The sequence below is a fragment of the Sturnira hondurensis genome, unplaced genomic scaffold, assembly GCF_014824575.4.
Source record: "Sturnira hondurensis isolate 20B ecotype Veracruz unplaced genomic scaffold, ASM1482457v3 Scaffold0007406, whole genome shotgun sequence".
Lineage (NCBI taxonomy): Eukaryota > Metazoa > Chordata > Mammalia > Chiroptera > Phyllostomidae > Sturnira > Sturnira hondurensis.
Genome location: NW_028080037.1, coordinates 11,727,392 through 11,753,471, shown reverse-complemented (window position 1 = coordinate 11,753,471; position 26,080 = coordinate 11,727,392). Strand labels below are relative to the sequence as shown.

The window sequence follows — 26,080 nt, the reverse complement described above, 5'->3', positions numbered from 1 at the left end:
TGCGCACTCAGGTGCCACCATGCTGGACTTGTCTTTGTCCGGAGCAGCTTCCAGGCGATGAATTGGGAGGCAGTGTCTCTGCCTCGTGCTCTTTGCTGAAAACTGCCCTCCAGGGGCTGGACTGTGCTTGGGTGTTTCTGAGAAGAGCCAGTGAGCAGATTTAGGTAGAAGCATCACGGAACTTTTATTTTACACGTGTCCACAAATGCTCGTACAACAACAACAACAGTGACTGCATCGAAAGCATGCAGCATCTTTTCTCACAGCACAAAGAGACACAGAGATTAGTGACACATGGGTGTGCAGTCGGGCTGAGGCCTCGCGCCGGCCCCTGAATGGCCGCTGTGAGGACGAGCACACCTAACGAGAGGGCAAAGCCCCTGCAGGAGGGTGACAGCAGCAGCTACGCCAGGGACGGGCACAGGCTCTGTCACGACAAACAGATGGCGTGTCTGAAGAAATGACGTGATTACAGGGGACCAAAAGCTGTTCCACTTTATTTGTAAGCTATTACAATGTAATAAAACTGTACTCTTTTTAGGCCAGTGCTTCCTGGGATGGTTCTCAAGTGTAATACTGACTTTCGTGCGCCCTCCGTGCCAGCCTAGGAAAGACCGGTCCTTGTAGAATATAACGGACGGCAGCGGGCCAGCCCACGCTGTCAGCTCAGGGCTGGAGGGAGCCCGCGACCTTGACCTGGAATGTTTTCGGGACCGCTCGTATCCCAGGGAAGCAGAGACTGGGAACTCCAAGTGCAAAGTTGGAAGGAAAGTGAAGGGGGAGGGAGGGGCTGCCAGAGACATTCGGTCGCAAGGAGAAGCCCAAATGGGTCAGATTGTTCCACAAATGGACTCTTCGTAAACATTTTTTAAAAACAGGATATTTGATGGCTTTTCCATTCCCACAGAAAACACCAGAACTGACATTCACGTTGACTTTCTAAAAAAAGTTCAACCCAAACAGTATAAAATATTTAAGAAACGTTTTTTGCGCGCCCCCTTTCCTCAGCAGGGAAGAAAACCCAGGTGGCCGCACACACACGAAAGTTCCCTACAGAGCAGTTTAAAAGGCATCTGCCCAATTTGGGTTCTGTCACGATTGTTTTAAAGATTATTGGAGGCTTTGCTGCTGGGTACAAAAATAAAGGCATACAACTGTCACAAGGAGGGCAGAATGAACACAGTCGAAGCTGTAAAAACCATTTCAAAATATAAACTCGTTTTTTTTGGAATACACTGTGTTGGAGGCTGCCCGTATTAATACCTTTGGTATGAACAGTGACATTTCCCTTGGAAAGCAGGCACAGTCCATCCACTACCACGTACACATTCCCATCACCTTATAACTACCTAGTCTAGTCTCCACCGCGCGTGTTCGTCACAGCCCACTTCTGTCCCGCGACAGGTGCTGGGGAGACTGCGAGGTAGGTAACCGAGAACGCCCACCCGCTGAGCACCAGCGAGCTCCCCACGAGCACACATCCCCACCACAGTCACACACGTCCCTTAGACACATGAACACCAACACTAACCGGACCCAAAGGGATCTGCACAGCCTCTCACTGGTGGCCACCACGTGCTGTGTCCAAGTCAGAGGCAAAGACCGCAAGGTAATCAATCGCCAGATGCCAGCTCCCTTTACAATGGGCGAACTGCCCTGAGGCTGCTGGTGGAGTGGCAGGGCCACCCTGAGTTTCTGGGCAAAGGGCAGGGCATCTCCTCGTAACACTGAGTTCAGCTTGACAGGGAAGGAGGCCGAGGGGGAATGGGTCCCTCAGCTGGTGAGCTATGCTGGTAGCCAGGCCAGAGGGCCTTCCTGGAATGCAGTGAGTCTGCAAGGAGGGCAGTCGGAAAGGGGAGGAGCCAGGCATGGAGCTGAGCACTCACCCCCAGGGACAGCTCTGCCCTCAGCCAGATGTGTGGGGGCCCACTGAGCATCAGAGCACAGACCAGCCAAGGCCGCAACAGGCTTGCCCCGCACACAGAGCCAGGCACCTGGAGCTACACAGGGACAACAATGTGGAGGCACAAAGCATACCAGGCCCTGTCTGCATCATTGCGGGCTGCAGTTATTCACCAGCAAGCTCTGGGCACGAAATCCTGTAGCAGGACGGACTTCGAGCAAAGCCAGTCTGGAACCCGAGCCCGGCACAGTGCACAGGACTCGGGCAGGGTGCTGGGCTGGAGGACGTGAAAGACGCAAACTGATGATGCCCCTGGTGGCCACCAGCCGCAGGATCCCTCTCAGAGCTGTTGAACCAAACCCAAGCTCAAATAGGTAGTCAACATCCACAAAAATAAATACTGCAAACAGAAGTTCTCACGTACACTTCATACTCATTCACACTTTTCCTTTGAGAGCCCGCCAAGCCCGGCTCCAAGGCTCCCGCACAGAGCAGGCCCTTGGACACAGCTTGTCAGCAGCAGGGGAGCATTCACCTGGGTAAAAACCAATTCACCTTGTCGAGAAATATCAAAATAATCATCTGGCTATTACAAAAGTATCTCTAGACTCCAGGGGAAGTGGAAGGCGCCCGGAGCCTGCACAGGATCTGAGTGTAGAGCAGGGAGGAGGAGGGCGGGAGGGGGCGCGGCTGCCTTGCCTGCTCACTGGTGCAGGTGGGCACGGTCATCGGGCCGCTTGATGTGGATCCGCCGCACGCGCTCGATGCGGTCCCGCTCCCGCTCCTCATCTTCGTCCAGGTGGTGGGAGCGCCCCGCCGCCCCGCCTGTGGCCTCCAGGAGTGCGTTGTCAGGTCCCCGGCCATCCTGGGCCTCATACAGCAGAATATTCAGGGTCTCCTCATAAATCCGAGCTTCAGGGAACTCCACCTGCATCCCCCACCCAAAACACAGGGCAGGTAAGTTAGCATCAAACACAGCCTACCACCTCTACCGCGGCCCAGGGCAAATCAGGCCCCTGGGGTTCCATTTAGGCCCAGGGAGAGCGAGCAAGCAGAAAATCTAATGGCAGTGCAGTTCCAGTGACAGGAGACCGGGTCTGTAACAGCACTTTACAGCATGACCGAGCTTTGCAGAATGGCAGACAGAAGCAGAGAGAGGTCGAGTGTGTGGGTTTGGCCCCACAGAACCCAGGTCACTCGGAGTCACGTGCTTGGAAGGAAACCAACAAGGGTGGGAGGTGAGAAAGGCCAAGTGGGCCCGTGCGGGGGGAGGGCTGCCCTAGGTCAGTGGGTAAGAGGAGGGCGGTCAGAGGGCAGGGCAAGGTCATGACTAGAAAGCCAAGGTCAGGATCCTGAAGGCAGCACCGTCCCTCTGACGATCAGGCCGGGACGGCCATGCTGGTGGGAAATGAAGGTGCATGGCAGCGAGGAAGTACACAGGGGGCATTAGGTCACCGCAGACAAGGGACGCAGGCGGTCGGCTGCACCCGGGTGCAAGGCCACGTCTGAGCCAGCATCTGGGGCAAAGGAGCCGAGATGCAGTGTGGCTGCCTTGCAGGGCGTCACAAGGGGAATGCCACTCTGGCTCTCTGAGACCTGGTAAGATCGGGACCTTACCAGGACCCAAAAGGTAACGGAAGCTGCACGAGTACAAATATCAGACTGGCCACCCAGAGCGTCCCCTCGAAGCCCTCACCTTGGTCTGTTTCTTCTCTGTGGCGTAGACAATGGAGGTGCAGCAGACTTCGGCGATCTTCCGGCCCTGGCCGTAAAAGGACCAGCAGCAAATCTCGTCCCCAATGACGTCCTTAATGAACAGGACCCTTCCGTTAAAGCGCAGAGAGAGCTTGTCAAAAAGTTCAATGTTTTTCAACATATTGTCGTCGGAGTTGCTGCAAGAGAGCATTTGATGAGGTGACCACAAGCCGGTAACAACCGCCACCACGGACTGTTTCCACGTGCCGGCCCGTCACCTCCACCCTCCCATCCCAACCTCGCACAGTCCCTGTTGCTCAGAGAGGGAATGTGAAGGCCGGAGCAATCAGGTAACCACCTGAGCTAAAAAATGAATAAATGGCAGAGTTAAGACTGCAAACCAGACCCCTCTAGCCGCTCAGCCGGCGTCCCTGAACCAGTGTGCTGGCCAGAGATGGAAGGCTGGGGATGCAGGGCCTGCGGGGCGGGGCTCCAGGCGGGGACAGGGAGAGCCCTGCAAGCCACAGAAGCGGCAGAACGGAACTGCCAGAGGGGGCATTTTTAGCCTGGTCAGATTATGGGTCTTCAGTAATCCTACCAAGTCCTCCTACATCCCTCAGATTCCTGACGTCAGAACCAAAAATTCCCAAGAGTCACAAGGCGTTCTACAAACCAGCCAATGTTGCTGGTGGCAATGTACTCCGGTGCAGCCAGTGTGGGAAACAGCTGGGCAGTTCCCCGGTGACTGGAGCTAAGGTAGCACGGGACTCGGCACTTCCACCCCTAGATGTGCATCCACACGAAATACAAACATGTCCACACACAACCAGGCACACGAATGTGCGCGCCAGCGTTGTTCACAATGGCCACAAAGGGGAAGCGACCCTAACTGTCCTTCAGCTGGTGGAGGGATAACAAGAGCTGGTGTATGCGTGGAATGGAGTGTTATTCAGGCGTAAGAATGAAGCTCTGACCAGGCTACGACAGGGGTACACCTTGGAAACGCGACACTGAGTGACAGAAGCCAGGCACAGAGGGCCACACACTGCCTGATTAACTCACGTGAAATACTGGTGCATGCAAATCCAGAGAGACAGAAAGCACACAGTGGTTGCTGAGGGCTGGGGCGGGGGGTGGCGGGGGAACGGAGCGGGAAACGAGGACCGACTGCTGATGGACACGGGGCTTTTTCGCAGATGACAGAACACTCAAAAGCTGGGCAATGGCTGCACAACTCTGTGTGTACACGGAAAACTACTGAGTCCTATACTCGGCAAGGGTGAATCTTATGGTGCGTGTGGATTACATCTCCCACCTATCACCTGCCTTTCTTCCCACCTACCTGCGTGGGCGTGCTTGGGGGGCAGGGGGGATCGCCCTCATCTGAAGGGAATGAGGGGAGCTGGCCTGGCTGGGGGGAGCAGAGGCTTTCTTAGCAAGCACTGGTGTCTTTTCCAGCTGCCGCCTTACCTGGTGTAGGAGTATTTGTTGTTACTTCTGTTGTAGAGCAGCTTCACGGCTGGCTGTGGGTTATTGCGGAAAAAGCAGAGGGTTACTGGGAGTGCAGACGCAGTGAGCTGCTGGCTTCCCACAGGGCGGGGCCTGCCACCAGGCCCAAGAAGCAGACGGCACAGCCTGGCGGCTGTGGTGGGGCTCCAGACAGAGACGGCGTGACCCCTCAGCAGGGACACGAGATGAGCCACGGGTGCCCCCTCTTCACCCCCCCTCAGGTCTTCCTCGGGTTTTCATTTCAAAGCTCACTCAGAAGGACCGCTTCCATCTCTGACTGCGGAAAGAATGCCTCCAACCTACCTTATTTGACGTCGCTATCAGTTTCTGTTCTTCCTTGGATGAGGTGATGACAGGAACTTTGCAGAAAGGCTCGTAAGCATCTTTGTTCTGCTGGAACAAAACATGCTTTCAGCCTAGGAGGCGAGCCCCACGCTGGGTTATTTAACCTGGCCTGCCAGGCAAAGACAGGCCCGGATAAGGGCAGGTGGGCGGTCACGGTGAGAAGAGAGGAGGACCCTGACCACCGTCGAATTAGCATGGGACGACTGGGAGTCCCGTCCTCCAATGTGCCAGGCGCTCAGTAAACACTAACAACGGTGACGCATTTCCGCAGCCTAGGGAGCCACTCAAAAACAGACCCTGACCCTGGTGGATGAAACGAGACTGCACCGAGGCTCCAAGCCCCGTGGCGGTGACTAAGAAGAATAGGAAAGTGTAAGCCCGTGAAGGAAAAAAGAATGAGACATGAAGTCAGAAGACGAAAGATACTAAGAAATTGGGGCTGGAGGAGAGGTGGCAGACGAGTGACAGCCAAGGCGGAGGACAGAGCTGGGACCTAAGCCAGCAGGTGTGAAAGAAACCTGGAGATTTTCAAAGCGCAACCCCCACGGCGGGCAGGCAGGCACAGGGCAAAAGGAGAGGGTCACCTGCCGGGTGGCAGAAGCGCGGGAGAGACCCCCCCAGCAGGACCCCTTTTCAGCCTGTCATTCGCCACTGAAGCCCACCGGACGTCAAAGACCACCCCCACACACAGCTTTTCAGGGCCTCGCTCTAACTTCAACAAGCCACGCTCATCGGATGATACGTTGTGGAAAGCCTCCGAAACATGAGAGTACACTGAGAGAGAAAGCAGGAGACAAGGTCATACAACGAGGGCAGCGAAGAGAGGACGTCGGACACCAGTGGCATCAGACAGGGAGGGCAGCCGCTGCAGCTTCTGGGACGGGACGGGACGGGAGGGGACGGGACCGGCCCGCTCTATGGGAAGGGCCCTTGGAGAGCGAAGAGAGGCTCTGGGAAGTAAGAGCAGAACATGAGAGAGGAACGTGAGAGCAGAAGCAGAAAATTCAGTGAAAGGGCTGAAAAGATAAAACCGAGGAAAAGGAACAAAAAACCTGAGAAAGTGGGACGGGAAGGAGTAAAGCGATAGAAACTGGGAGAAGGTCAGTCCTGGAAGCTGAGCCTCAGACTAACAAACCACAGGGAGGTAACCCAAGGGCACGTCTCCAAGAAGAGACCAATCAAAGCGCCACTGACCGTCCGATCCCACCAACAGGGGCCTGGCCTCTCAGCGAGTTTAGGTGTGTATTTAGGAAACCAAGCAAACAAAACAATGAAGCAATCCCGAATTCTGGCAAACTGAAAAGTTACGAGAGAAAGAAAACAGATGCCCTGGCTGGTGTGGTTTGGCGGGCTGGACGTCACCCTGGGAACAGAAAGGTCGCTGGTCTGATGCCCAGTCAGGGCGCACGCCTGGGCTGCAGGCCAGATCCCAGCTGGGGGTGTGTGAGAGGCAACCGACTGATGTTTCTCTCCCTCTCTTTCTCCCGCCCCTTCTCCCAAAAATAAGTAAACAAAATCATGAGGGAAGGAGAGGGGGAGGAAGGGAGGGGTCCTTGTGTACCCTGTGGCTCAGCGGTTCGCATCCCAGTGTAAACCAAGCTTGTGTTAACCTACGTTGAGAGAACAGGAGAAGGGAGATGTGTGAGTCTGGTCGTGGCCGGGAGTGGAGCACAGAGCTAAATGTAAATGTTCCACAGTAACCCCGTAGGTAGCGCTGAAGACGGAAACACCGGTAGAGAGCAGTGTAATAATACGCGGTGAGTAACGCTGAGAGCAGGAATGAAGGCTGCCTGGGGCACAGCGGGCGAGGACAGGCACTCAGTGGTGTGTTTGACAGTACTGTTACACTCGACTTCTTAACTGACGTATGTGTGTTTCCCGAACACACACACACGAAACGAAAACACTGAGGTAAAGGCCACGGCACTGGGCTGGACGGACGGCGAGTTCCCAGGCTCTCAGTTGAGAGTGTGCAGAGTTCCCTGAGGAGCTAGGCACTGCGGCTACCGCTCCAGCCCAGGGCAGACAGTCACGTGGCTTGAGAGAGGCCCCAGTAAGAGCCTTCACGTGTACAGAGCCAACCCCTGTGATGACCCACAGGGACTCCTGTGACCCTCGGCCATGCTGGAACTTGGATGTTGATGGCCACTGGCTATGTCTGTAAGTATTTTGGTTTTAGAGGGATTTTGCTGTCACGAGACTGGACCCTGGTGTTCCTGCCCCAGCTCCAGGTGAGGGGCGAGGGGTGTCTGCGTCTGCAGAGGTCACGCTAGGCTCCCAGCGGTGACTCGGGTGCGAGCGAGCCCCACGATGCGTTCAGGAAACTGTCGCTCTGTGGTGACCCATGGTTCAGTACCAAAGGTCTCAATCTACACGTGCGGTGACCCAACACCATGGAGACAAGTCAGCCAGAAAGCAGGTAGGCGGCTTAAACAGGACAGAAGAAAAGCCCCTCTGGGGTCACCCTGACCACAGGGGACAGGCTCCAGGGTTAGCTCGTTCAGCCTAAGAGAAGTCAGGGAGGTGGGAAGCACCCCCTGAGGTGCAGAGGTGACGAGGGACGGAAGGAGGGAGGGGAGCAGGGGGGCCGGGGGGAGGCGCCTACCTGCAGGGCGGCCTGGCACTCTTCCACCAGGCCCTGGACCAGGTAGTACTTGGCTTCTGCGAGCAGCTCCTCGATCTCCCGGCGGCTCTCGGGCAAGGGGACAGCCCCGTCACGAAGGTAGTTGAGTATCGTACCAAAGTGCTTCCCACAGCGGTCAATGAGGATCCAGCCTGCAGCGGAGGAAGGAGGCAGGGAGGGCTCGTCACACGGGCAGGCCTCTCTCGCAGGGCCCCAAGGAGAACCAGGGTGGCTCCTGTCTCCTCACCCCTGGGGAGAGGAGGACCACACAGTCACCAGCAAAGGGCCAACCAGGCCCAACCTAGGCAGCGCTGTCACAGCCTCCAGACCCTGCGGACGGAAGCCACTGCACCCTGGACCCCCTGGTCTCAGGCTCTTTGGATGCTGTGACCCCCCCCCCAAGGCCTAAAGTACGTTTCTAAAGTGCCCTAGAAAATCCCTCAGATGAGACCGTCCCAAGAGCGGCCCAGACCGCCGCCGCTGGATAAAATGCATCCAAATGACCCCGACCATAGGAAAAGGTCTCTGGAGGAAAACTATCCACCCCCTCTTTCTACAAGACCTTTTCAGCCTTTGAAACAACAGCCATTTCTAAGGAAGCAGAGGCTCCTCCCACAGACTGTGACCTCTGGGTTCCTGAGAGTGACCCTCACTCACCAGCACCACCATGGGAGAGTCCACCCCAACCCCCCCAACGCGCACTAACTGGCTAGGGACAGCGACCGGCTGGAGATAAAACGGTGACGGAGACAGCAATCGGAAAGATGGGCCTGGCCCTCCAGCAGGTCGGTCTCCCACAGGGAAATGGAACTTGCTTTTACGAAATACGGAAACCCCTGCTGCCCAGGACCAGGCACAGGGAGAAATTCTTAGGGGCAGGGCCAGGGGGATGAGCCCTTCCGCCGCTCGGTGCCCTCTCCACCTCAGCCCTGGCCTGCCAGAACTCCGCCAGAGACGGATGGGCCTTCAAAACTCCTCTCCTGAAAGGCGAGTGTGTCCGGGGGAGGAAACGGGACGGGAACCTGGGTGCAGAAGATGGCACGCTCCGTGCCCCTGACCCAGCCAAGCCAAAGCCCTCCCGGGGTTTCAGTGGCTAGTGGGTGCTCTCCGCAAGGATCACCAGGGGGTTGATAAGCAGGCCATTCCCACGCACCTCTCCTGCAACCACCCCTCAGCCCAAGCTTCCTGGGCCTTGGTCTCGTCTCTCCAGAGCCTTCCACTTGTGCTTCCTCACAGCTCTGGCCTCCTACGTGGGAAGAAGAACCCCCAGCAGGGCAGACGCAATGCAGACGTGCAGGCTGCAGTCGAACCCTAGCCTGCAGGAAGAAGAGGTGTTTTCCAAGGCCCCGACAGTGTCTGCTGGACACTGTTCCGCCACTTCTTCCTACCACCGAGATGACAAAGTATGGACTTGGTGTCCATTATGTAGCTCAGATGCCTACGGGGCCTCCAGCGGGCCGGAGGAGTGAGTGCTGGGGGCCGGGGTGCTGGGGAAGGAAGGGTCTTCCCGCTCTGGCCCAGAGTGGCCAGACAGAAACGTGGGTCTAGGGCTGCGGGAGCCTCTGATGCTCCAAACAAAGGCAAAAATGCAAATTTCTGTGCAATCTCCTGGTTTTTAAAGAATGGTAAACTAATTTTTTAAGAACCTGTCATGAGCCCACCCCGGGGCAACCAGAGCACAGCTGCAGGCTGCACCGGGCTGGTGGGTCACCAGCTGCAGCCTCTGTGTGACCCTGGGTCTAGTGCTGTTCCTCCCACAGCTGACAAGGTGTGGGAAGGCAGCATCATCTCCCCACCCGTCCTTTGTGGGGGGTCTCACCCACTGCGTTTTCCACAGATGGACACAGAGGCTGAGAGGTTTGGCGATGTTCCCGAGTCGGGAAGGCAGAGCCAGACCACAAAGCGCGAGAAAAAGCTCAGGAGAACTACTTCCACGGGGGTGGAGAAGACCGGGGAAGAGACAAGCAGAAGCTCGGTCTTTAAAAAAAGCGGCCCCGTCTCCACACAGCTGCTCCGGGAGGAAAACGTCCACGTTCTGTCTCTGACGCACGGGCCACTCAGCTGCCTGGAGGGAGCGGGGCCCCTGAACTCACTCACTCAAGGGGTCTCAACGACTCTGGCTGTCTGGCTGTCGCTGAGTTTCCATACCCGAGTAGGCGGCCGTGACACTGGCTCCAGCTCAACAATGCCGTCAGGAAATGCTTGTGGCGAAGGAATCGTGCTTTGGACAAATAAGGGCAAAGGGGCCAGGCGGACTTTTCATGAGGTTTCAATTAGCATTTCGACTTTAAAGTATTTCAGTTGCTTTCAAAGCAGGAATTGACCCCTTAGAAGCAGATCTGCATGTAGAGAAGGTAAAGTCGAGCCCGTGGGGCGTCTTTCCTGCTGCCACGGAGCTCTTTAGGAAAGTTGTACATGTCAGGGCAGCGGGATGGGTGCCAGGGGTGGTCCCTTTGACAAAGCTGGAGAGAACAGGCAGAGGGCAGACCAGAGGCTCGGGGACAGTGCGGGACGACGCAGCACGGTACAGGGTTGACAGCGTGGGCCCGCGCTGGAAACCCAGCTCTGGCTATCTGCTGGATGATGTAGGTCTTTCACTTAACCGGTGTCCAGCACTTCCCTCTTCTAAAGATGGTGCCTCCCAGGGCTGGCATAAAGGTACAGGGAGAGGATCACGGGAAGGAGCTACAGCACAATGCTGAGTCTGTTGACGGAACTCACATTAGGTCTCTGATAGTGAACCCTTTGCACATTTCATCAATACTGCTTGGGAAGGAAGGCGCAGCAGCAGCCCAAGGAGGCACATCCAAGCCCCTGGGAGGGAATGTGTGGGACTGGACCACCAGGCCTGCCTTTTCTTCAACCCACCAGCACACCCTGTACTTCCTCTCTCCTCCTCCCACCCCCTTCCTACAGGGAGCTGCCACTGGCCTCTCCTCGCCTTATGGAGGTGTTTGCACTCTGCATTTTCGGGGCTCCCAAACTCGCCTCATGGTAAGTCATCTGAGGTATGTGTTACAAATTCAGATACTAGGAAGCGGCCTTGTTCCTGAATCAGAATCTCTAGGGCGGGATTTCTAAGCCTCAGCATCACTGACATTTTGGGTTAGACATTTCTTTATTATGAAGGGACTCTCCTGCACATTATAGGGTATTCACCAACACCCCTGGCCCTACTCACTGGATGCCAATGGCTTTCCCGCCCCCAAACTGTGACAAGCAGAAATGTCTTTGGACAATGCCAATGTCCCCTGGGGATCCACACCATCTCTGGTTGAACACCACAAACGTAAACACTGAGGCGCCATTAAAAAAGCTGTAACAAGTCAGATTTACGTTGTTTATATTAATGACATAAAAGCATGAAAAAATAAAATCCAGAAGAGACACTTCTTTCTACAAAGCAAAAATGGGAAAACGCCTAAGTCAGATGCAATCAGGCAGCTATGCGATGAAACGCAAACACAGGAAGATGCTCAACCCGCTGGAAATAAGGAAATGTTACCTAAAACAACAGAGTACCACATGGCAACCACCAAACTGGCAACAATGAAAAGGCGTGGCCCTGCCTCTGTGGGGAACACAAATTGCCACAACTGTTAATACCCAACTGAGCTGAAGATGCTTCGCCAACCCCTCTCCTGGGAATAAACTCCAGGACTGAGCTCCTGAAGGCCCGTGAGACCTAACGCTGCAGCCTGAAGCGGCCAGGCAGGGGCTGGAGAGTCGGAGCCCGTCCTTTGCCAAAGTGAAAACGGGATTTTCTGGGCGTGCCACAGGCGACCAAGGCTGGGTGGGACGCACTGCCCTAGGGAAACGCACATGCCAGGGAGTTTTCCAGAACGATCAATACTCCTATTGGTGAATACCATCAACAGAACATGAATGCAAAGTCGGCAGTATCTTCCTAGAAGGGAACATTCTGGATCAGGGGACTGTTTGAAGTAGAACTATTTATTAATGGCTTGATCTTACCAGCAAAATGCTAAGTACAGCAAAAGCGGAAAGGTTACAAACAATGTTAACACCATTTATTTATCTAATGTTTAAAAATACACCCACATGGAAAACATAGCAGGTCTACCGATCGCACAGAAACAAATACAGAGAGGCAGCCAAACGGGAAGGACAGGAGAAAGCCCCAGACGAAGAAGTAAATGAAATGGAGGCAAGCAATCTCCCAGGCACAGGTTTGAAAACAGCAGTTATAAGGATGCTCAAGAAACTCAGAGGAAAAAAATGAATTAACTTGGTGATAACTTCAACAAAGAGAGAATAAGCTAAAAAAAAACACCCTCCCCGAAACCATTTTTAAAATGTCAGAAAAGAAGAACACAACATCTGAAATGAAGAATACACCAGAAGGAAGCAACAGTGGATTAGATGAAGCAGGGGACCGAATCAGCAATTTGGAAAACAAGGTAGTAGAAAACACCCAATCACAGCAGCAAAAAGAAAAAAGAACATAAAAATATGAGGATAATTTAAGGGACCTCTGGGTACCAGAAGGAAACGGGAGAAAACAAGAGATTAAGAATCTTTCTGAAGAAATGATGACTAAAAACTGCAATCATTTGGTGATGAAAAAAGACACACAAGTCCGGGATGTGCAGAGAGTCCCACACAAGATGAAAAGGAACAGGTCCACACCAAGACACACCATCAGTAAAATGGCAAAGATTAAAGACAAAGGGAGAATCTCAGAAGTAGCAACAGCTGCCCATAAGGGAGTGCTCATAAGACTGCCAGATGACTTCTCATTAGAAACACTTCAGGCCAGAAGGGATTGGCACAAAATATCAAAATGATGAAAAACAAAAGCAAGGACTTACAACCAAAGCTATCCTCACCAAGGCTATCATTTAAAATTGAAGGAGAAAAAAAGAACTTCCCAGTTAAGGAAAAAAACTAAAGGAGTTTATCACCACCAAACCAGTGTTACAAGAGATGGTAAAGGAACTCCTTTAATTAGAAAAATAATATATAAATGTGAATAACAAGATGGCAATAAAAATGTACCTATCAATAATCACTTTAAGTGAACATGGATTAATGCGCTAATGAAAAGACACAGGGTAGGTAAATGGCCAAGAAAACAAGACCCACATACTCATACATGCTGTCTACAAACGACCCATTGCAGACCAAAGGACAAACGTAGACTACAAGAGCAGGGGTGGAAAAAGATGTATTCCATGCAAATGCAAATTTTAAAACAGCTGGGTAGCAGTTCTCATACCAGACGAATGCACTTCAAAACAAAGGCGGCAATAAGAAACACAGAGGACACTACGTATCGAGGAAGGGGTCGACCCAACAGAAGGACACGAGCCCTGTGAACATTCACACACCCAGCGCAGGGAGGCACCTAAACCCTGGGCTGGCGGGCACGTTCACTGGGTGTTTCCGCAGGACAGCTCCAGCAGTGCTTAATGGTCTTTACCTTCATTCGAAACAATCTTGTTAGATTGTATCGTGGCAGCTGTCACATCAGCTGCATTTTTAAAAAAACCTTATCAAAATTGGTAAATTTTGTGCAGCCGTTTTAATATGGAAGGTGGAAGAAAACATGCAACATTTTTGGCATATTATGCTTCATTACTTCAAAAAGGTAAAAACGCAACTGAAATGCGAAACAACAGATTTGTGCAGTGTGTGGAGAAGGTGCTGTGACGGATCAAAAGTGTCAGAAGTGGTGTGATGTTTCGTACTGGAGATTTCTGGCTGGAAGATGCTCCACGGTTGGTCTGACCAGTTGAAGTTGATAGTGAACGGATCAAGACATTAACTGAGAACCATCAACATTCTGCCACGCAGGAGACAGCCAAACCAATTAAGTTATGGGTGAAAATTACAAATCTGTCTTTTATTTTACAAAAAAAGCCACATGGACATTTTGGCCACCCCAATGTACAAAGCAAACACTGATGAGCACAAAGGGATCAAGAGTGACACAGTCCGCAGGGGACTTGCACACCCACGACAGCCGTGAGCAGATTATCCAGACAAAACATCGACAAGGAAACGAAGGCCTTTGGTGACACACTAGCCCACGTGGACCTAAGTGCTCTTTTCAGACCATGTCACCCCAGAGCGGTCGTCTATACGTTCTTTTGAAGCGCACACAGAACACGTTCCAGGACACACCACGTTAGGCCACAAAACAAGTCACAATAAATTTGAAGAGAATGAAATCATAGCAAGCATGTTCTCTGACCACAATGGTATAAAGAATAGAAATCAGTTTCAAGAAAAGAGCTGAGAAACACACAAATACATGGAGACTAAATACTGACACTCTGGGTGAAGCTGCGACATGCAGGGAGTTTCCCCAAACTGTGGACCCAGCAGTGTTCTGGAGGCAGCAGTCGGCCCCAGGTCAGGCTGCGCCGTGTCCCAACAGGGACCCCTGTGCCGGCCGGACTGCAGGCCAGACGCCCTGAAGCCTGGTTTGCCAGCCCGGGCAGCCAGCCCAGGCCCTCACAGGGAGCCAAAAGGGCCGCAGCCCTAAGCCAGCAGTTGAACCCAAAGGCTGCCACACTAAGGCGACCTGGACAGGGCTGAGACCACATCAGACCACGGAGAACAGATGGTAAGGGCCAGCAAGTCCTGGGTTCAGAGCTTTTGAAGAAGCATTTCCTGTGAGAAGTGGACTTCTCACTTCTCAAACTGTAACAACAGAACGGTATCCACCCCTCAAAGATTAAGGTGAGGAATGAATGAAACAACACTAAATGCCATACTGGGGGCTTTTCATAAGGGAGGTTTGGGGTGTCGCAGACAGCGCCGAGCCCCTGGAGGGCTGGGCGTTCCAGGAAGCAAGGGGTCAGGACGTCCTCCAGCAGCGATGTAGAAGCCTTAGCAGCCCCAGGCCACCACTCCAAGTCGGGACAGGGCATCTGAGGACTCTGTCTCTTCTGGGACAAGTGTTAGGCCACCAAGGCGAGGGCTTTCAAGGAGACGGGCCTCCCTCTTTGCTTTTCCTGCGCCCCACCAAAGGCTGGGCAGGGCAGAAGAAAAGCCCCCGCAGTCCTGGGTTCTCAGATAAGGCCGGCTTCTTCCTGCAGCTGGGGCGCCATTGTCTTGATTTCCACAAACACTCTGGGCGGTGCTGGGCGTCACTCAGCAAAGCAGATCCTCCCACTCACAGAAAGCTCTTATTTTCTGAGCCAGACAGAACGCAGTTCTGCAAAGCCCAGTTCAAGGGGAGCCCAAAGACGTGGAATTTCAGCCCTGCAGCCTGGCGTTCTCCAGGACACGGAGAGGAACACCCCAAGTGGTGGCAGCCCTCTTAGGGTCATGAAATGCACTGTGCACACCAGGCTTAGTCACCCCCTGTGTCAAAACTTGCCCACTCCCCCGTGTCAAAACTCCACCGCCCTCGTAGAGGCAGGGGCTTCGGCACTGAGGCCAGCCTCGGAAGCAGCTCAGCTGGGTCAAGCCAGGCTACGGTCTGGCCTGGTCTGGAGCAATCTCAGGCTAAGGAATGCAGGACGGGGCCACTTGTAAACCTCAGGCGACCTGCCCCCTACACCCAGCCAGTAAGGACGCTCCCTTTCTCTGGGGCTCCTTATTGCAGGTGGGTAGGAAGTAATTACAGTAAGATGACTTTAAACACTGCTTTGCCTTTTACTGACATGACTTCCCACAAAAGGGGGGGGGGGGGCGGCAGAAGTACCAAAAATACACATACTGAATACCTACTACATGCCAACAGCCCCAGGAGGTGGGGATCACTGTGCCCACTTCACCAGAGGGGAAATGAGGATCGACAGGGCCAACACCTTGCTCAAAGTCACCAACTACTGAATGGAGAGCTGTGACTCAATCCCGGGTCTGTGACTCTTTGTTGGAACCCCATCCTAGGAGGCAAGTGACCAGAGAACATGCTGTGACTCACACGAGTTTCACTGTGAGGTCAGAGGCTCACTGCAGAGAGAACAGGAAGGGACCCCACCAGGGTGGCTAGTCCAGCCTCCCTTTTACAGAGCTGAGGCCTGGAGCAGGAAGGTGACTTTCTCAGAGTCACACAGCCAATCAACGACTTCGCATGGCAAAAGCAACAAAGACAAGACCATGAGTCCCTATCTAGCTGGCTCCTAGTCATCTTCAGGTCTCAGCTTAAATGTCACTTACTCCAGGAAGCCCTCCTTGACCACACACCCCAGACTAGACCCAGTCTCCCTGTTACTCATTCTCGAGACTCCCTGCACACCATGACAACACTGAGCACAACAGGAGGTCTGCAGCTGTGGGGACAGCTGTGCACTTCATGGTGGTCTTCTGAGCTTGGTGAAGCCCTGGACCACAGCATTGAAGCCCTGGACCCCAACCCTCCACCTGGAGGGCAGGCTTACCTTCACTGTCTGTGAGCACTTCCATGCGCCCACTGAACATGGCTTTCAGCATGGTGTCCTGCTTGGTCAGCGTCTGCATGGTGGTGTAGTAGAGGGCGCCACCCACGTTCAGCTTCACATACTTGGAGCTGGGGCTTGCGCCCTTGAAGGAAGTGGTGCGGGTAGCAGCCGCTGGCACCGCTGAGCTCACCACACTTTCTCCTGACATCTCTTCCTGCCAGGGAGAAGACACAAGGGTCACCAGGGTCACGGCACCAGGCCTGGTTTACTTCCTACATCCACTGGGCTGAACCTGGCCTCTAGATGGCTTAGCCCAAAGTGTATCCTGCTTTTAAAACAAGCTTTACTTTCAATGTTGACAACTCAGGAAGAGTTCACCAAAAAATGTGGATTTCTGGCTTGTTTTAAAACCAGAGGCCAACTTGGCCAGCAGGGCAACAACTGGTAGGATAGGCTGTCCCCTGGCGAGGGGCATGTTCTCCCCAATCCGCTCCAAACTCCGCCCAGATGGCCTCATATGCTGATCTCACCTACTGACTCTGCAGGGGCCACTTTGCCAGTGACTCCTGTGTTAGGAGGACTTCCACGCCCTCATGCCCCATATAAACTGACACACTGGCTGCAGCCTGAAGCGCTGACCAGGCCTCTCTTTCCTTATTGCCATGCACACGGAGCAACCGAAAGTGCCACCTTACAGCTGAATGACAGATCAAATAAGTGTCTATGAAGGTAAGATTCCAACTACCATTCTGAAAACTTGCTCCAGGAAAGAAGTATTTCTGAGAGCTAAAGAGCAGATGTAAAAACTCTTGGAAGCAAGCTATTGAAAAATCAGAGACTTCCTGTACCAGCACTGCCCCACACGGCAAGATCTGATAACAGGCTCACGCCGACACTGCGGCGACACCAGCTCTCACAGACGCATCCGAGAAAGGAACGCAGTGATAGGACCGAGCAGGTGTAGCACAGACTGGCACCTGGCACATGTGCACTCAAAGAAGACATTTCCCTTTACTTTTTTTAAATCCTCACCAGCAGATATGTTTATTGATTTTAGAAGGAGGGGGAAAGGAGAGAGGGGAAAAGGAGAACGGGAGAGGGGAAGGAGGAAGGGAGACGGGTGGGGGGAGAGAAAGAGACAGACAGACATAGACTGGCTGCCTCTTGTATGTGCCCTGACTGGAATCAGACTCAGAATATTTTAGTGTCTAGGTTTGGATGACGCTCCAACCACCTGAGCCGTCCAGCCAGGGTGAAAAACATTTCTTGACTTAGTAAGTAGAATTCTGTAGCTGGAGAAGACGCCCGAGAGTGGGTTGAACCTTGACTGAACCTGGGCCAGGCACCAAGGAAGCCAGGCCTGGCCTGACATCACGCGGACGTGGGTAATTCCACGGCACAGACAAGGCCGCTCAGCCGCTGATGGATCACAGACACAAGTAAGATCGCTCTGTAATTGTCCGAACAAAGATGAGAAGATGAACACTGTCCAAAACACAAAACCCACCAAGTACCCCCTTATCCTAGCCGATATCCTGCTGCCACTTTACCAAGGAAAGCTTTACCCCATTCCATGGTTCCCGCCTTCAAACCAGGAACCACCGAGGCCCCATCCCAGAACTAGCCCTGCTTCCCGACAGCATCCAACGCAGGGCAGAACCCCATTCCCTGAACCCTCCCAAACCACTCAAGGCAAGTCGCAATCCTCCGCGATGCCCAGCAGCTGTCCCTTGATGCATCAAGGAAATAAACAACTCTGACTACAGGTACGCTCCTCGTGGTACTGGCTACAACATGAAACGTTGAAAAATGCCGACACTGCAAAAGAATTTTTTTTTACTAATAAGTTCTTCATGCCTTTCTGTCTCTGTAGATCTCTCACAATGAACCGGGGTTACACTTACAACTGTTAAAACAATGACGTCATTTTTCACTGGAATAAGGAACTGGCAGGTGGCGGCCTGCCTTTGGCCAGTGAGAGCAGAGGCAGTGGCCGGTCCTCTCCACCTCGGTCCCCCCGAAGGAGTGGCCTGGAAATCACCCATGGGAGCCTTATGTCAGAGCCTGGCAGCCTGGCAAAGAATGGCCTCTGGAGAGACAAGCGGTGCCTCAAGAAACAGATTCTGCTTTATCCAGTAAAAACATCACAGAAAGGTGAGTTTCCGAAAGCTCAGGGTGTCCGAGCTTGGCTCGCCTGGGTTTGTGGCCTGAGGCCAGACGTGAAAGAGGCCAGAGGAGGCGGTGCCCCCTTGCTCCTGCCTCTCCCTGGAAATTGGTCCCCAGAGACCAGACAGAAGTAACTCACCACCCCCCAAAATAAGTTTTGTGGATGTGGTCTAGCATTTTGTAAGGCACCTACCATGAAGTACACTTCATGTGTTTTTTGCTCTCCAGCACCGTGTTAAAGATAATCTGCCTAGTCACGTGCATTCGGAGCATGGGGTTGCAGGAGTGTCACTTACTGGCTGCATCTGCATCAGCGCTGCCGCCCGCTCCAACACAGCGGGCCCCTCCCTCGCAGAAGGTACCACTGCTTTCATTTCCACCTCCACACGCAACTGCTCAAAACCCCAACAGCGCCAGAAGACAGCTACTGTGATTCCCACTTTGTGAGCTCGGACCCTGACCCACAAGTCGGTCACTTCCCAAAGTGAGTTTGAGACGAAGGACGTGGGCAAGTCCTGCCTTGAGCCCAGGACTTTGTTCGTGGTCATGCTCAGTCTGTATGGAGCTATGGCAAAAAAACTGGCTGGGCGGGTGGGGGCCCACCCCCTTCTTTAGAAAGTCCAAACAAGCTCTGCGAAGCTGGGAGGCGATGTGTGGCTACGGGCTTGGGTCTGGAAGTCAGAGCGGAATTCAGCCCCCAGCCTCGCCATTCACCAGCTGGGGGGAGCCAGGGGGAGTCACCTGCCTGAATTCAGTCCCATCTGTCAAACGGGGACAAGAGCAGTACGGGCCTCCAGGCCTGCTGTGAGGGACACCGCGGAGCACTCAGCTCGGTCCCTGGCGTGGCAGACACCCCAACATGGAACACCCCAACGATGACAACTTGAGAATGCTCTCCGAGTCTCAGGTTATCCTCTTTTTGGAGACTGATCCCAGCTTGCTGACACCCGACTGAATTACCAAGAGATAAAGGCAGAAAGCACGCTGATCTAGATGGAGACTCGGAACAGACAACACAAGTTCTGACCCTCTCTTCTACAGGCTGGCCGCCTCATTGCTGGGAGGGGCCCTGAGGAGAAAAGACTCTGGCTCTGTTCCTGTCCCAGAGCCCAGGTCACAGTGAGCCGTCCAGTGAGCTGAGGACACAAAGCAGGAGACAGTACGTCTCTCACAGCAAACCTCTCCACAGAGGAGTCCCCTGCCACCCTGCTTTCTAACTTGTTCCAAAGGTCTGATTTCACTTTTCACGGGGTTAGAGGTAGGACAGGAGAGAGCAAAATCAGTTAAAAGGAAGGGAGATGACTGATAGTGGAAGTATTGGTTACTGATTCCATTCAATCAGGAAAAGAAGTTTCTTCCAGTTAGATGGATGGCTAGGCCCAGGCTTCTCTCCTTTCCATCGCCGCTGTATAGTATAGTGTTGCCGATTCTAAACAGTGGCCCTCCCCTTGGTTGCCCATTAGAATCCCCTGGGGACTGAAAACAATGCTCTGCCTGGGTCCCAGCCATGGAAATTCTGATGTAACTGGTCTGGAGTTGCGACATGAGCAACAGGATTTTTAGAAGTCCCCCAGGTAATTACAATATGCAGCCAGGATAGCAACCCACTGTTCTAAAAAGTTCAGTCTGCCTTAATTAGGCTATAATTAACATCGTGGCCTTGGAGAAGTTTCCAGACCTTTTGCTCTATGGGCCCACCGAATTCCTGACCACGCATAAAAATAAAAAAAACATCAAAAATAAAAGCCTGCCCCTGCCTCACAGTTTCAGAGCCACAAACAGGAAGCAATTATTCGCATGCTTAACAAAATGACAAAATGAAAGTCGGCTGACGGGGTTAAAATGCTGACTTGAGCCCTGGCTGGTGTGGCTCAGTGGGTTGAGCACCAGTCTGTGAACCAAAAGGTCACTGGTTCGAGTCCTGGTCAGGGCACATGCCTGGATTGCAGGCCAGGTATTTCTCTCCCTCTCTTCTCCTCTCTCTAAAAATAAATAAATTTTTAAAATGCTGACTTGAAAGGAGTCCCAGGCAAGTACATTAGGAGAAAAGGCACCGCACCCCTCACCCGCTGATGTTTTTGACACGCCTCTCTGAAGAACTGTCTCCCCTGTGCGTGTGTTGGGGGAGACTCATGTGGAAGGTTTGATCAGAGTTTGGTCGACCTGGACCACAGCCCAGTTTCACTACTTCCTACTTGCTGCTCAGACAAGTTGTTTCACCCAGCCTCAGCTTCCTAACTTGTAAAAGGAAGATAAAGCCACACTCTTCATAATAACCCCCAAGGAACAGATGCTAAAGTATGGATGCCGCCTGGTTCTCAGTGTACTTTTCCTTCTACCCCTCAAGGTTTCCCTAAAACCAGAGATCATAGCCCTGGCTGTACTGGAAGCACCTGCGGATGCTTAGAAAGTATTAATGCCTGGGCTTTGCCCCAGAATAAGTCATCACATTTGGAGAGGGGAAAGGAAGAGTGTGGCAGCTCAGAAACCAGTCTAAAAAAAGCTCTCAGCCCTAGCAGCCATAGCTCAGTGGGTTGAGTACCAGCCTGCAGACCAAAAGGCCATTGGTTTGATACCCAGTCAGGACACGTGCCTGGGTTGCTAGGCCAGGCCCCCAGCTGGGGGTGTGCAAAAGGCAACCAATCCGTTTCTCTCCCTCCTTCTCCCTTCTTTCTTCTAAAAATAAACAAATAAAACTGAAAAAGCCCCTCAGGTGATTCTAATGTGTGGCCAGAGCTGAAAACCACAAAACTGCTTTTTTAACCAGCTAGATCTCAGTCACTGCCTTGGGACTAATTATACAACTTCCCCTGAACTGACAGCATTTCTACAAAAGTCTGTGGTTCCACTTCAACCAAACTACCATATTCTGCCATGTATAGTGTGTACCTTTGTGCCCAAATTTTTAAGGGGAAAATAAGAAGGCACATTATACATGGGCATAATGACCACATACCATGGGTATAATCCCGTGCATACTGCGCACAAAAACCATGGGTGTGTATTATACTTGGGAGTGCATTATACACAGCAAAATACGGTAAATTCAATCAACCACCTAAGTGTGGCATTGTTTTGATGCAAAACCTAGAGGACAGCTACTGCCATTTTCAAGTGCTCTGTGGAACGACATTCTCTTCCTGTGTTTAGCAGGCAAGTAACAGTCTAGTGAGGAAAATGTCACCAATCCTGTTTTTTAGGGGAGAAAATGAAGAATCAGAACTATTAAGGTCCTCACACTCCCACTCTCTCGTCCTTTTCCTCATAGAGCCCGAATCAAAAATCATTGTTCTAATCCCCTGCAGGGCTTGTAAAACAGATTGCTGGGCCCCACCCCAGACTGATTCAACAGTCATAGGTCTTGAAAATTTGGCTGAAAAAGTTCCAGCTGTTGCTGCTGGTCTGCGGACCACAGTGTGCAAAGCACTGGTTTAGGCCTTCTTCCCCTGAGGTGGTCCTGATTCCACACGAAATGGACCCGACCAAATTCAGATACAGGTTGGCTCCTTTTTCTTCGGCAGTGTCCCTGGGGCTGATCATCCATCCCTTCAAAGACAGCACTTTGGAGGGAAGAGACGCTGGCAGACAAGTAAAAAGAGGGTCTGGGCTGAACTTTGCTCATTCTTATCCAAGGATAAAGAGCTGTTCAAGGAATAAACTTTTGAGGAACCCAAAGACACAGAAACTTCCCACAGCTGGGAGACTGTGAGACATCCCCCAACTCCTCAGGTGCGGCTACCTCCGGCCTCAACGGAAGTGCCTAGATAGGTACCCAGGCCCCAGATAAGGCGCTGGACTCCGGGGCGAAGGTACCCTGACCTCCTGACCTCAGGCCCCTAGCATCCTTCCGCGGAGTTCTAAGCACCGAACGTACCCTCGCCGGCCGATTTCTTCTACACTTGCGTCAACTCGCCTCTGTCCAGAGGCACCTGGAGGCAAGCAGCTCCCCACTTCCCCGAAACCCAGCGAAACCTATTACGACTTCCAAAAATCCCAAACTCTTCGTCCCAAGGAATCCCTCTTCGCCCCCTCATAACCTACTCACTCTTTCACAACTCTCCAAACCCTAGTTTTCCACCCCAAATGTCGGTCTTCAGTGATATCTCTTTGTTCTTTTCACAATCACCAATTCCCATTTCTAACAAGCACTCAAGACTCACAGACACCCACCCCCCGCCCCGTCCATCCACACACATATCTACTCTCCAAGCCCAAATGCCCTTTCCTGGATTCCCAACAGCCAGGGTTCACCCCGCCCTCAAATTCTCCACCTAATGCCCTTCCCCCACCCTCGGCCTCGCCCCCATCCTTTCCCCCAAATGATTCTTCCCCACCGCCACAGCCGCTATCGCACCCCCTCCTGTCTGTCCCTTCCCCCTCTACGATGGCTGTGCCCTGCTCTCTCGACCGCCCAGAACCCCCAGTCGGTGGTAACCGCCCTCCGTACCATGAAAAGTTGGAGGACTCCGGAGTCTCCAAACCCGGACTGAAACAGGCAGGAAACACCCAGCTCGCGTGAGCCAGGGGCGGAGGCGGGGCAGGGGCGGGAACTTCCGCCGCCAGTACCCCACTTCCGCCCCGCAGAGGGCACCTTCCTAAAGGATCCGATGTACTCTTACACGTTAGCCGCTTTCCTTCCAATATGCCTAGCTGAAATAGCTGCATCTTCTCTCTGCTGGGTCAGGCATTTATCCAGCTCCGATTTTCAGCTTCCAGAAAGGAGGAAAAGATTCAAAGGTTTTCATTCCCGGGCGGAGAAGCTCTGCGGAACTGTCGTTGGCCGGAACTGGTTAGTTGTTGCTCGGCGGAGCCCTGAGAAGGAACACCCGGGGCAAGATGGCGGTGGAGTCTTGGTCGCTGCCCCGGGTCCATCAGCGCTCAGGTGTATTCGGTTGAGGCGACAGTATCTGCGGCTCCGACTCCGAGCGCTGGGGCCTCGAGCGGAGAAAGGTCTACGTCCTACCGGTAGCGAGCGGGGCCAGGGTTGTGGATTCACTGGGTGTTGGGGCCGGGGACTTTAAGGGAGGTGGCCCTGGGCCCGGGTCCCTGCCTCACCTGGTCCGGGGGGCAGGTGCCAGCGGCTGGCTTTTACGCTTAAGGGTGGTCTTTCCGTAGCCTTTTCCACCTCTTTTCATTTCCGGGCCCTCATAAACGTACTAGCGCTGTTTGGAAAAGATTTGTTATTGTGGACGGGTCTTAGGAGTCACCGAAATCGGGGTTCGAATCCTGTTTTCTCGCTGTGTGACCTTGGGTGAGTTCCCTCACCTCTCAGAGGCTCAGTTTCCTCCCCTGTGAAATGGCGTAATTATCTCGTTTCACAGAGGATATTGTATAATGCAAGTTATAGTACCGGGCCAGACACTCCGCTGTCAATAAAGGCAGCTGGACTTTGTGAAGCAGTAAAGAACAGCTTGTTCGAAATTTGACTGTAACTTAGCTCCACGGGCAGCCTTACCTTCTCAGCTTTTCTTTGCTGTTCTGTGAGTGGGGGACTCTCTGGGTCTCATGTGTTTCACTTACAAGGAAATAATTGCTATGAAGTTAGACTTGAGTTCAAATTCAGGAGCCTAGTGACCTCTGACGAGCCCTGTCCCCATCTCTACACTTCATTTTCTTCCTGTGAAGGTGACACTGGTAGTAGCACACCCCTAGATGGAGGTAGTCATTAAACCTGACAGCCCACCTATTCTTCCTATTCTTCATCTAGGAAGAATCCTTCTGGGCTCAGTCAGCAGTTGGTATGCACGTTGCTCCACCTTTGAACAATCCTGTTTGGAGTATTGTTCCTACACTCCATGAAGTTGGCCCTATCCAGAAAAGACTGATTGTTGAGCAGGTCTCATGGGAATATTTAAGTGAAGGAGAGACTGAGTCCTGTCTGTTCAAATAAAAATCATGTCTCTGACCCTAAGTAATGGTCTAACTTGGGTTACGGGAGACACAAAATGATCTCAAAGGGTTGCTGTTCTTATTAGAGATCGCTTAGAAAGGACTTGGCGCGTGGTGGGTGCTCAAGCAACATGTTTTTCTTTTGCTTTTCAAGTGACCTTGGTCATCACCAGCCTCTTGTTTCCTAATCTTCCCACCTTTATCCCTGTTGTTTCACGAACTCAATTGTAAGCTGCTTAAGGACAGTACAGTAATGCTTGCTTATGTATGTACTCTTTGCTTCCAGATGCTTTTATTAATATTTTCTCACGTAATGCTAATTACAGTGTCATGATGCCTAAATTGAGGTATAAGAAGGGTAAATCTTTCATTTAATTCTGAATTTAATCCTTGTGGCAACCCTAGAAAGTAGGCACATTATTAATATTATACTCAATTTACAGATAAGGAAACCGAGGTTTGTACAGGGTAATTGGGCCAAACAAGGTAGAGTCAGAACTATAAAGAACCAAGGACTATTTTGTCTGAGCCGAAGCTTTTTCTGTTACAGCCTTTTCTCTGACTCTCCATGATATTTAGCAGAGTAAGCACTTAAGCACTTTATGATGTGTTTTATATTATTGGTGAATTGTATTATAGTAGACACAGTACAGGTAGAGGATGTGTATAAGAATTAGAAAAACTGCAGACTATAGACTCGTATGTGCTAAACAGAAACCAACATATAATATTGCTGAGGGGACAGTAATCTCAAGGAAAAGATCTTATCCTGAGCAGTCCCCTGGGAGAAGTGAACATTTGAGATACAGCAGGTCCTCAAAAAACTTTGTTTCATTCAGTGTTGATTCATTTTAACATTGACGAGATGCTGCAGGACCTTAACTCTTGTTTATGTCAACTGGCCTGTGGTAAAATTTATTTCATAACTTGTGTTTTGCCCGGCTCCAATAACCTGCAGAAGATGGGAACCAAAGACTTGCTGTAGCCCTGCAGGCATCTACAATGTGTGTGCAGCCTCCTGTTTTCCACTGGGATTAGGCCCCTGCTTCTCCTGCTTCGCCTCCCTCCCCCACACGTGAAGGGCTCTACGTGTTGAGGAAAAAGCAAACCACTCTGCTCATGGCACGGGCCCAGCTCTCTCGCAGCGTTCAGGAGCCTGAAGCCACTAGCCAAACTAAACAGGGCCGGCGGGGGGGTGGGGGAAGGCGGTGTAGGCCCACGTGACAGGACTGGTAAATCTTAGTGCACCCGGGGACAGGGAAAAAAATCTCATCTGAGGAATGCGAGGGTCCCGACATTACTTCTTATCCCAAGAGCCTTAGTGACAGATGGGGCTTCTGCTGAAGACTTGTTTAAAAAAAAGAAAAGCTTTGTCTCTATAGAAGTAACACATCAGACTTACTGGCTGCGCCAGGTCGGCCACCTCCGTAGGTACTTGAGTCACGTCAGCTCGTTTCAGCCTCGTGATGAGCCTCAGAGCTCATAGCAGAGGAAGACAGAAGGGCTCTGAGACCTCGCCCTGCCACACATGGCAGAGTGAGGGCAGGTGCCTTCCAGTGCCATGCTGCCTGGCCATGAGCTTTCTGTGCGAAA

The 26,080-nt window shown here is 52.5% G+C and overlaps 2 protein-coding genes across 5 annotated transcripts in view; one reads left to right on the top strand and one right to left on the bottom strand.

Moving 5' to 3' along the window:
• Positions 1 to 159: 159 nt before the first annotated feature.
• Positions 160 to 23,145, bottom strand: KCTD10 (potassium channel tetramerization domain containing 10). Of its 2 annotated transcripts, none has more exons than XM_037052311.1 (7): positions 23,046 to 23,145; positions 16,433 to 16,646; positions 8,058 to 8,227; positions 5,411 to 5,500; positions 5,069 to 5,121; positions 3,600 to 3,795; positions 160 to 2,831 (listed from the first exon to the last, which is right to left on the bottom strand). In XM_037052311.1, the coding sequence occupies exons 1-7, from the start codon at positions 23,046 to 23,048 to the stop codon at positions 2,607 to 2,609; spliced, it is 951 nt and encodes a 316-aa protein (XP_036908206.1). In that variant the 5' UTR covers positions 23,049 to 23,145; the 3' UTR covers positions 160 to 2,606. The 2 variants fall into 2 exon arrangements, with proteins under 2 accessions (XP_036908206.1, XP_036908205.1); XM_037052310.1 differs by having other exon boundaries at positions 5,411 to 5,497; positions 23,046 to 23,121.
• A 249-nt stretch (positions 23,146 to 23,394) lies between these two features.
• The window catches only part of UBE3B (ubiquitin protein ligase E3B), a 44,094-nt gene continuing 41,408 nt past the window's right edge, over positions 23,395 to 26,080 (top strand). Inside the window, exon 1 of one of the 3 annotated variants that reach the window (XM_037052307.1) lies at positions 23,395 to 23,480. The gene's annotated coding sequence lies outside the window, so the exon portion shown is untranslated. Of the gene's footprint in view, positions 23,564 to 26,080 lie in introns of all 3 variants that reach the window. The other 2 variants (XM_037052306.1, XM_037052309.1) reach the window with 2 other exon arrangements.